Source organism: Chlorocebus sabaeus, chromosome 10, assembly GCF_047675955.1.
Source record: "Chlorocebus sabaeus isolate Y175 chromosome 10, mChlSab1.0.hap1, whole genome shotgun sequence".
NCBI lineage: Eukaryota > Metazoa > Chordata > Mammalia > Primates > Cercopithecidae > Chlorocebus > Chlorocebus sabaeus.
The window spans coordinates 90939970-90952119 of NC_132913.1; the positions used below are offsets into that span (position 1 = coordinate 90939970).

The 12150-nt window shown below is 38.3% G+C and overlaps 1 protein-coding gene across 4 annotated transcripts in view; it reads right to left on the reverse strand.

Annotated features, from left to right (window-relative positions):
• Positions 1-12150, reverse strand: part of RAPH1 (Ras association (RalGDS/AF-6) and pleckstrin homology domains 1) — a 102288-nt gene that overhangs the window by 48596 nt on the left and 41542 nt on the right. For all 4 annotated transcript variants that reach the window (XM_038001685.2, XM_007965914.3, XM_007965918.3 and 1 more), the window contains exons 2-4: positions 10197-10316; positions 6158-6263; positions 4535-5040 (exon numbers count right to left, since the gene is read on the reverse strand). In XM_038001685.2, coding sequence (XP_037857613.2) covers positions 4535-5040; positions 6158-6263; positions 10197-10316 — 732 coding nt within the window. The remainder of the gene's footprint in view (positions 1-4534; positions 5041-6157; positions 6264-10196; positions 10317-12150) is intronic.

Sequence of the window (12150 nt, forward strand, 5' to 3'; positions counted from 1 at the left end):
GGAAAGAGACCACGTGGTAAGTGCAGAAAACACCCTGGCTTAGGGAAACTTCATGCTCAATGGGAACCAGCAGTACCTTGTAACAGACAATGAGGGTAAGTGCCAGGGCCCCTTAAAGAACACGTTCATGCTCATTTACAAGTTATTACACTGCTGGCCAGGTGCAGTGGCTCCCAAAGTGTAATCCCAGCACTTTGGGAGGCTGAGGCAGGCAGATCACTTGAGGTCAGGGGTTCGAGACCAGCCTGACCAACATGGGGAAACCCTGTCTCTACTCAAAAAGAGAAATACAAAAATTAGCCAGGCCAGGTGGCATGTGCTTGTAATCCCTGCTACTCGGGAGGCTGAGGCATGAGAATTACGTCAACCTGGGAGGCAGAAGTTGCAGTGAGCTCAGACTGCGCCACTGCACTATGGCCTGGGCAACAGAGTGAGACTCTTGTCTCTAAAAAAAAAAAAAAAGTTACACGCACACCACAAAATCAAGGTCTGTGTCTTTTCATAGGCTAATTTAGTTATTCATGGACAGTTTTCCTGGTCCATATACATTCACCAACAGGGGTCAATTTCATGATAAACAATATTACCTGGAGATATTCTATATTTAATTCTTAATCCAGTATGTGTCCAGGAAAAGAATGTCAGGAGGAGGAAAATCCAAGGTCATTTTTCCATGAAGAAAAGGACTCAGACCTACTGTTAACCCTCTCTGCCTAGAGCAGTGGTGATTCTCAACTGGGGGTGGATTTTGTCCTACAAGGAACATGTAACAATGTGTGTGGACGTTTTTAGTTGTCACAACTGAAGAAGGTATGTGTACTACTGACAGCTAGTGTGTACAGGCCAGGGATGCTGCTAAACATCCTACAATGCATAGGACAGCCACTCACAACAGAAAACTAGCCCAAATGTCAATAGTGCTGATAGCTGAGAAACCCTGACCTAAAAGGATTTGATGAAAGCTCACAGACTGGAACAATGGGGACCATCCTCATGTTCCAACCCTTCTTTCCCAAATGGGCTACTAAAACACTTGGCAGCCAGCATAGAAGACTGGAAGAACCTTCTCCAGATAAGCTCACCAGCCTAAGAAAAAAGACCTAAGGATAATCCCAAAGACTACAAAAAGAAAAAAGAATAGAATTTTAAGAAGATGCAATTAATGGAATACAATTTGGCTTGAACCGGAGAGATTTAATCAACTGAGATAAAGTCTGAAATTGAAATAGTGATCACCTATAAAATTAAATATTTTAAAAAATCTGTTCATTCCAGTAAAAGTAAAATGATATTCCAGAAAGGGAATGTAGTCATAAGAGTATATGGAGGTTAGCAGTAAATTGCAAGTATATAGTCATTTTAACATAAACACTGAATATTAGTTCAATCAAAATATATTTGGAGAATGGAAGAACAGGAAGGGAGAAGTGAGAAGAAGTTGTGTATACACAGCTATACCCTCATCTTCTGGAGTGAAAAGTCAATAGGTAATACATACAACTAAAAAAAAAAAAAAAAAAAAAAAAAAAAAAAACCAAGAAATGGCAACGTGTATGTAGATTTAATGATAAAGAGGTAAATTCCCTAAGAGTCAGCTAAATGAGCAAAAATTACTTACCTCTGGGAGCAGAATATTATGTGTCTGTGGGTAGAGGATAGTTGTCTGTAACATATCTCATAGAACTATTTAACGCCATGCATGAAAAACTAAAATATTTTTAAAACCGTATTTGCATTTAAAGACAATTTGATACATGAGTTCAGGATATATTAAAGCTTGCCTCAGTTTATTTGAATCAGAACAGACTAGACCTATGAAAAAAGCATACTGAAGCAAGTTCCAGGTTTGTTAAACCACCTTTCTATACTCCTAGGTGAGGCAAAAGAACAGCCTAGCTAGGTAAGACTTTTTAACTCCTTTCCCTGCTATAGTCCTGGTTTACTCACCAAACCTTACATTAAACTCTCATATTAAACATTACACCATTGAGTACTGGTCTTCTTTGCAGTATTCACAGTGATATACATGGATACCACTAGATACCATTTGAAGTGTCTTTGCTGGGAGAGAGGAACTTCTCATGTTTTACTTCAATTTGCCCCTATATTGTATGAACTTTTATAACAAGCACATTTTACAGACAGAAAGACAGACACGCAGATTAGTTTATAACTTGTCCTCATGCATCTTAACCCAACTCAAAATACTGTAAACTGATTGGAAGTAATATCAACGTACAAAACAAAGAATGGCCAAGAAAGCACACCCCTAATAAAATACTGCTCATATCCAAAATATAATTCCCAGGTATCACAAAATAGAAATCAGTTTTCTTTTTTCTTTTTTTCTTTTTGGAGACGGAATCTTGCTCTGTTGCCAGGCTGGAATGCAGTGGCATGATCTCAGCTCACTGCAACCTCCGACTCCCTGGTTCAAGCGATTCTCCTACCTCAGCCTCCCGAGTAGCTGGGATTACAGGCATGCGCCACCACATCCAGCTAATTATTTTTAGTAGAGATATGGTTTCACCATGTTGGCCAGGATGGTCTCAAACTCCTGACCTGATCAGGTGATCCACCCACCTCGGCCTCCCAAAGTGCTGGGATTACAGGCGTGAGCCACCGCATCAGGCCTAGAAATCAGTTTTCAAGCTCTCTATAGAATATATACCACTTAGATAAGTTTCATTTTAAACAAATGAAAGTTTATTCTTCAGATTGATAAGACTGGCTAACTTTCTTAGAAATAATTCAAGTTTATCTCCAAACCACCATGATTAATACTCCTTTTGTGCTCCACAGTACCAAAAACAAAGTTACGCACATGGGTGGGTACCAAGAGTTACTGACTGATGGAAATTAATCCAAAGAATTAAATTAGGAAAAAAAAAAATCAATGATGTCAAGTAATAGTTAAAATTCAAGATTTTACTTTAGTACTGATTATTCATAAATAAATTCTTTTATCCCATATTAGAGTATTGTAAACACAAGCTTATTGGAAAGGTTGACTTAACTTTGCCCCACTTTTCTTCTTTCTTGCTGCTACCCTATGACAGAATTACCGTCTCTTTGATGAAAAGAACTCAATAAAGGACTCTCTTTCACCAAACTCAGCTTTTGTTAAACTTGTTATCACAAATCTATTCCCCACCTTATCCAGTCACATGCTGAAAAATATTCCATCTTTTAAAAATATGTTCATGAATAACTTATGGTTCTCTGAACCACCCTATCAGGAAGGCAGATATAGTACTACGAATTCCGGCTGGGCTCGGTGGCTCACACCTGTAATCCCAGCACTTAGGGAGGTGGGCGGATCACGACGTCAGGAGTTCAAGACCAGCCTGGCCAACAGGGTGAATCTCGTCTCTACCAAAAATACAAAAAATAGCCAGGCATGGTGGCATGCGCCTGTAATCCCAGCTACTCAGGAGGTTGAGGCAGGAGAATCACTTGAACCCGGGAGACAAGGTTGCAGTGAGCCGAGATCATGCCATTGCACTCCAGCCTGGGCAACAGAACAAGACTCCGTCTATTAAAAAAAAAAAATCTGTTTATGAATAACTTTTGGTTCTCTGAACCACCCTATCAGGAAGGCAGATATAGTACTACAAACTCCATTTTACTTGTGAGAAATTGATGTTTAAGAGAATAACTCATTTAAGGTCCCATGGGTAGTGAGTGGCAACGAAAACTCAGAATCAAGTTTCTGATTCCACACCTGGTGGCCCTTTCCAATATACCACACTGACTCTTCGATAATGAAATGGACGGCCAGGCACAGTGGCTCACGTCTGTAATCCCAGCACTTTGGGACACCGAGGCGGGTGGATCACCTGAGGTCAGATGGAGTTTCAGATGGAGTTCGAGACCAGCCTGGCCAACATGGTGAAACCCCATCTCTACTAAAAATACGAAAATTAGCTGGGCATGGTGGTGAGTGCCTGTAATCCCAGCTACTTGGGAGTCTGAGGCAGGAGAATCACTTGAACCTGGGAGGCAGAGGTTGCAGCAAGCCAAGATCACACCACTGCACTCCAGCGTGGGCAACAAGAGTACAAACTTAATCTCAAAAAAAAAAAAAAAGATAATGAACTGGAGTTAATCTGGTAAACTAGAATCTTGGAGGACCACAATGATGATATGAGTGGTTTTCTTAAGTTTTACTTTAAATCAACATACATTTAAAAGCACTATCAGCTGAATAAATAAATGGCTTTGCAAATCATTTTAATTTTTCAAATCACGTGAAATGACTCAAATTACAATAAAAAATACCATTCAAGAACTTCCAAATACTCCAGTCAGGAGAATAAAAAAGAAGAAACTAAATTTCTTCTCAATCATCTGTGTGCCACTACCATATCTGATAATATATTCCTTCTGTACTCTTGAAACCTATCTCAGAAGTATCTCTGACAAATTATAAATGTAGAAGAATTTAAAAATGTAATTAAAATTACATTATTTTAATATAATTTCTCCTTTATTTCAATAATAAAACAGCAGGGAAAAAGTTCCATCTATTTACCTCAGGAATTGGCTGCCCTTGATGTGTCAAATCCAGCTCTTGAGGGCGTGTTACTTTATCTATATCCAAAGAGTCCATGCTGGAGGCTGCAGAAGTGATGCTGGAACGGGAGGAATTACTAATAGAGCGTACTTCAGCATCACTCACTGTGCCTGCTGATGCGGTTCTTCTGTGCTGATTCGTTACCAAGGGTTTAGTATCTTCTAGTACAGACTGCTGAGCAGCCTCATCCATACTCAAAGAGGCCTGTTCTAACTGTGCAGTGACGTCGTCCAGGGAGTAGCTGGCATGGGAAGGTTTAGCTATCCTATTAGATGAAGAAGATAATCCTTTCAAGGTGCCAGGTTTTGATGTATGTCGGCTAACAGGCAACTTCTGAGTAGCTTTCGTTTCTGTGATTTGACGCTTACTGTTTCCTGAACCAATACTGCTGAGCTCCTGCTCTATAGAGCAAAGATCAGCCATCAAGGCATCCAGATCCACAGTCTCTCCCTGATTCAGAGCTTCTGCAATGAACAACACATAATGTTTCCAGAATTTATACATTCTATTATAAATAAGTTAATAAATGAAGATGATGAAGCAAAAGAATATATTCTGTTGGGCCTAAAGCAAATAAAATTAAGTATTACTGGTTTTTGTTTTAAATTCCAAGAGAAATTTTTAGAAGTACACAGTCCTCCTCTTTTAAGGCTTGTAATAATCAAAGAAGAATAAATTATGAGTTCAAAGACAAAAACACCATAAAAATCTTTTACTATTCCATGGTTTTAACCACATTTCTCTGTGCAACTTTCTACCACAGGCTTCAATACATTGTTAATATGATCAATGCTTTGGTAGAGATGTTAATACCGAAAGAGCTGAGGGCATAAAAAGAGAAGTCAAAAGTCTAAAAACTTACAGACTGATAGGTCAGTATTATAAACTTGACTAGGTGGAATACAATTGATAAAGGCCACAGTGGCTGCTTTAAAAATTACTAACAAGTAATTTCACTGGACTTTAATCCAGTGAGAAAACAATGCAATTAAGTTTGCTGTGGGGTTCCACTTGGGTATGTAGTTTGTCAATTATTAATAAAACCAACTATCTTTTAGTTACATCTAGTTTGCTTTTTTCTGTGATATTTTCAATTAGTAATATTAATAAAATACACAAATCAAGAAATTTAAGGGCCAGATGCAGTGGCTCACACCTGTAATCCCAGCACTTTGGGAGGCCGAGGCAGGCAGATCACCTGAGGTCAGGAGTACGAGACCAGCCTGGCCAACATGATGAAACCCCATCTCTACTTAAAAAATACAAAATTAGCCAAGTGTAGTGGTGCATGCCTGTAATCCCAGCTACTTGGGAGGCTGAGGCAGGAGAATCGCTTGAATCCGGGAGGCAGAGGTTGCAGTGAGCCGAGATTGTGCCACTGAACTCCAGCCTGGGCGACAAAAACAAAACCATCTCAAAAAAAAAAAAAAGAAAAGAAAAGAAAAAAGAAATTTAAGAACTTGGTCAAGTTACACATGTAGCTTTTATATTGAGTTTTTATATTTGGAATTGTAGTTGTACTGCTCCTACATTATGTGACTTAGCACACTATTTTACATTTTATTTCCAATTACATCTTACCATTCAAGTTGTATATGGAAAAGCGGTAAGAAAAGTTGGCCATGTTTGTTTCCTGGCGAAGAGGAGATCTTTTTACTGGTTCCATGGGTTTGTCAGAATCCAAACTCTTTATAAAAAGAAAGTTGAATAGTCATATTAAATTCAGGTTTCAATAATATAAAGAAGATGAAGTTTGTTTTATGATTAAGTGAACTGCCACACTATAATAAATAAAACCAAAGTTCTCCTAAGTCATAGCCTTAAGGAAAAGTATAATTGTTTTTCACATCATTATTTTGGTTATACTTATTTCAATCTTTAGATACATGCTTTTTTTTTTTTTGGAGATGAAGTTTCATCCTGTCACCCAGGCTTAAGTGCCGTGCCACAAGCTTGGCTCACTGCAACCTGTGCCTCCCGGGTTCAAGAGATCCTCCAGAGTAGTTGGGACCATAGGCACGTGCCACCATGTCCAGCTAATTTTTGTATTTTTAGTAGAGACAGGGTGTCACCACGTTGGCCAGGCTGGTTGCGAACTCCTGGCCTCAAGTGATCTACCCACCTCGGTCTCCCTAAGCGTTGGGATTGCAGGCATGAGCCACCATATCCGGCCTATGCTTACTTTTAAAGGCACTTGACACTGTCATAATTCAGAGTAAATATCTTTTCAAATATATTAAGTACAGTGACTGACTTCATTTGATATACATGCACTATAAAATAAGTGAGGTATATGAATACGGACACGGTAAGCTAAGAAATAGGTGTGGTGGCTCACACCTGTAATCCCAGCACTCTGGCAGGCAGAGGTGGGCAGATCACCTGAGGTCAGAAGTTCGAGACCAGCTTGGCCAACAGGGCGAAACCCCTTCTCTACTAAAAGTACAAAAATTAGCTGGGCACAGTGGCGGGTGCCTGTAATCCCAGCTACTTGGGGTGCTGAGGCGGGAGAATGGCTTAAGCCTGGGAGGCGGAGGTTGCAGTGAGCTGAGATCACGTCACTGCACTCCAGCCTGGGCGACAGACAGAGTGAGACTCAGTCTCCAAATAATAACAACAACAACAACAACAACAACAACAATAATAATAATAATAATAAAATAAAAAATAAAAAAAAGAAGACACAGAAAGAAACCACACAGGGCATTTTGTTCTTTCTTTCCTCAAAGGGATTTGGTTTAGGTCCAGGAAAGCCTCAATCTTTGCTACATGAAGTACTCTGAAGATAACGGACAGTTCTGGATTTAAAATTATTGAGACCCAAGACTCACTAATTTTTTTAATGAAAAGTGATCACAAGTTCAAACAATGATGAAATGTTCTTGTCCTTCTCCAGTTCTATCAAGATGAGGGCAAATTGTAACCCAGCTACACTGCCTGTGACAAATCTTGTATCATACTGTATACTTTGGGTAGGGTGACTTGTAAGTTACACTTGTAAGTTTAAATGATACTCTTTTCCTCTCTAACCTTTCTACAGCAAGAAAAAAAGATATTTACAACAGAGAAATTCAGAGAAAAGGTCAGTAGCTATTGTTTGTTTAATAGATTCACAAAATATAAGGATTCGTGTTTTAAAACTTTAATTTCTATCTAAAGTAAGTACTGAATAATCTTCAAATTTTAAAAGAATGCTGGATATTCCATTGGGTTATAATGTTATCTTTTTATTTTTTTTGAGACAAGGTCATGCTCTGTTGCCCAGGCATGAACTCTTTTAACCTTTTTAAAGGGGTTGCTGAGAATTTTATAAAAGCTATGAACCCTCTTCCAGAAAAATGTACATACATTCAAAATTTTACAAACTATTTTAGAACACTGACCAACTACCTAAAAACTTTAAAACTTAAACTTGTTTTAATTCTAAGTTGAAAATACCATACCACTGAATACGTGATATAGGTGTACAGATAACACTGTAATGAACTAAAGTAATGACACAAATAAGAAACTTGAGGTTTTAGCCATAAACTTCATAAGTCAAACATTTCTTGAAAACGTCCCAAGTGTTATAAAGCAACACAGTAGTGAGTCACACTATGCAATGGTTTTAATCTTTTTTTCTCTCTAAAGACAGATTTATATAATGAAAAGAACAGTCACATCACTAGTGGCTCTTCACACTTTTATGTCAGGCAACTTAAAATACAGGGGAAAGTACAAGGTACCAAACCAGTAGAAACACTGCTTTCAGGGGAGCATCATGTAGTTCCTACTCCACCGAGAGCAGCTGGACCAATAGCTACCTGCCTTTTCTCTTTTGGGCCCCTCGTTCCAAGCATGGACAATAAAACCACATGGTCAAGAACACCGCACATGTCAGCTGGCCCTTGCATACTTTCTCCATGCAATATCATTTTCTATTTGCTCTTCTTTGCTTCCTCTCTCTCCCAGCACAGAACTGCATAGCCTAGCGATAATCTCTATGCCAAAATCACACTTTTTATAAATTAAGAATTAAACAGAAAGAATTTGGCAATTACAGATATAAGACATCTCTGACAAAAAATGTCACTTCTTCTGATTAGAGATGAAGGGAATGATATCTATGAAATCCTAGTAGGAGTTGAAAACATTCTACCCTGGCCAGCACGCCTGTAATCCCAACAGTTTGAGAGGCCGAGGTGGGTGGATCACCTGAGGTCAGGAGTTCGAGATCAGCTTGGCTAACATGGTGAAACCATCTCTAATAAAAATACAAAATCAGCTGGGAATGGTGGCGCATGCCTGTAATCCCAGCTACCCGGGAGGCTGAGACAGGAGAATTGCTTGAACCCGGGAGGTGGTGGTTGCATTGAGCCGGTATCTCACCACTGCACTCCAGCCTGGGTGACAGGAGTGAGACGCCGTCTCAAAAAAAAAAAAAATTCCCCCCAAATACAGTATAAACAGATTATGGTCACAAAGATGTCTGCCTTTCAAAATCATCTAGCAAGAATTACATTAAGAGTTTATCACTTTGAATTCTAGATTGCTACAAAAATAAGCTGCTAGTACTTTAAGCTTCCACCTTGACCACCTTACTTTTCCTTCAGTTAAGGAATCTCATACTTATGCAATTTTACACAAATGTTCTTCCCAAAGACATTATTTATGAGTAAATATGTTTTGTTCTAATGTTCTCATTGCCATGAAGTCAAATTTATTTAATAAACATAACCATCTTCATATACTGAATATAATGTATTACTGGGGCAATAACAATAGTACCCTCTTATTCTAAAAAGTGTGCTGATTTAGAGGACAAAGTTACCATTTTTAAAAACCCAAGATCGAATAAAGCAAAATGAAAAGATTTTGCCACTGCTTTAAAATGCAGCCTAGAATTAGGTTTTGTCAGTATTCTGCAATCATGTCGCAGAAAATATTTACATGGGGCCAGGCACGGTGGCTCATGCCTGTAATCCCAGCACTTTGGGAGGACAAGGCAGGCGGATCACAAGGTCAGGAGATCGAGACCCTCCTGGCTAACATGGTGAAACTCCATCTCTACTAAAAAATACAAAAAATTAGCCAGGCATGGTGGCACCTGTAGTCCCAGCCACTCGGGAGGCTGAGGCAGGAGAATGAAGTGAACCCAGGAGGCGGAGCTTGCAGTGAGCCAAGATCGCGCCACTGCACTCCAGCCTGGGTGACAAAGTGAGACTCTATCTCGAGAAAAAAAGAAAATATTTACGTGGAAGGAAATTACTTATGTTGAAAATGTATTCAAATTTAATAAGGTAATAGGGTTTGCTAAAATTTAGACTTTTGAATTTCAGGCTTTAAAAGTTTTTAGCTAATTATCCCATATTTATGAAACATATATTAAGCAATCCCTCTAGATGAACAGAGCCTCCCTCACAAGTATTTTTTTTTTTAACATCCTTAAAATAACTATAGATTCTTAACATCTTCTGTTCTAGAATGACTTCATTTACTTGTCAATACTTCGAACATTTCTTCCTTTCTGGCAATATTTTAAAATTTAACTTATATCCATATCCTGTTCTGCATATTAAACTTTTAACACAATGATGACTTCAAATCCTCAACCAGTTTTTCAAGCATTACGTCCAACCTGAGTGAGTTTGTCTAGTTCTCCAAGCCAGGCTCCAAACATTTTGTCCAGGTCCTGATCTTCCTTGTCACTGTCTTCTTCAGCACCATGATCAATTTCTTCATCCGATAGCTGCTCCATCTGAAATACAGACATTTGTGTAGAATGAATAGTAAGTTACAGGTTTAACTTGAAAAATTATGCCATATATGCTCTGATATATTATAAGCCTCTGGAGTCAAACCTTCAAAACTAGAAATTACGTTCTAAAAGAAAATCTTAAGTCATTAATGCAGACAGTGTTGACAAGTGAGTAGAAACAAAGAATAAAGTTTCAATTCTTTTAGGAAACTGTAAAAGAAAAGCCAACAGTATCAAATTATGACCAGAATCACAACATTACTAAAAAAATTAACAGAGCACTCCTTTCAATCAGCAGAGGACATAAGAGTAGTACAGTTCTCTCCACTACTAGATCCTAGGACACCCAAACACCAAAAGGAAGCCATTTCAGAAGACTTTAATGGAAGAAGTTATTGTCCTGTTTATTCTGTAAAAATCTGTTTAGATATCAATAGGTATCCCACAAAACCTGAGTCCAACAAGTATTTAAGAGAAAATTTGACAAAACAAAAATCTTAATCTAGTTTTGTTTCTATTCTACCTTCCTACCCTCACTTTCTATCCCATTTGTCTTCTTTCTCTACCTTACTTCCTCATCAGTTCCAACAAAACTCAAGAAGGAAACAAAATTGAAAACTTCTAAATCCAGGTCCAAATCCTGTATGTGGTGACTTTTAAAATATAAGTACCTCGAAAGAAGAAATTATTTTCCTTCTTCCCATTAATAAAATAGTGTGACCAGGCGCAGTGGCTCGCGCCTATAATCGCAGCACTTTGGGAGGCCAAGGCGGGTGGATCACCTGTGGTCAGGGGTTCGAAACCAGCCTGGCCAACATGGCAAAACACCATCTCTACTAAAAATACAAAATTGGACGGGCGTGGTGGTGCATGCCTGTAATCCCAGCTACTTGGGAGGCTGAGCCAGGAGACTCACTTGACCCTGGGAGGCAGAGGTTGCAGTGAGCCGAGAACATGCCACTGCACTCCCGTCTGGGCAACGAGTGAAACTCCGTCTCAAAAAATAACATAACATAACATAACATAACATAACATAACATAACATAACATAACATAACATAAATAAAATAAAATAATAAAATAAAATAATAAAATAAAATAAAATAGTGTGGTATCTGACATGGAACTTGCACATTATTTTGCAAGGGAAGATGGGAAGAAAAATTACATAAAACAATGTAAGATCAATAACTGATTAATCTGATGAATATAAATATTACAACATTAAAGGCCCTGGGAAATCTTCAAATAAACATTAGCTTTGCTTAACCAGTCAGCATATTCCAAAATTAAAATTAAACTCAGGCAGGCATGTTAGTATGAACTTGAAACAAATTAAATTTTTTTTTTTTTTTTTTTTTTTCAAGTTAGCAGATTATAACCCCTGGTTCACAAAGTTATGGTAGGTATTTTATGTTTCTTAACATCATAGTTACTAAGATCTGATAAAATGTTATTTCTGGAAAAAAACCCAGCATATTCTTAAGTTATTTGACCACAATCCCTTTTCCTTCAACTTCTGTCCCAGGGACACAAATGAATGTCATCACCATATGTTACATTAAATACTCTTGACTCACATTTCTAAAACACGAATTTTGTTATGGTAGATCTAGGCAATATTTGGAATATAGCCTGTCAGCTGGTTTAAGCAATTCCTCCAAGATTATATAGTGCATGGGCATTCCATTAAAAAAGATACGCCTAATTTTTACGAGCTTGATATACATATGCCAGGGTATTAATGCGTCCCTTCCAAAATTCAAGTGTTGCCAATGTGATAGTATTAAGGGATGGGGCCTTTAGGCCATAAAGGCTCCTTCTTTATTAAAGG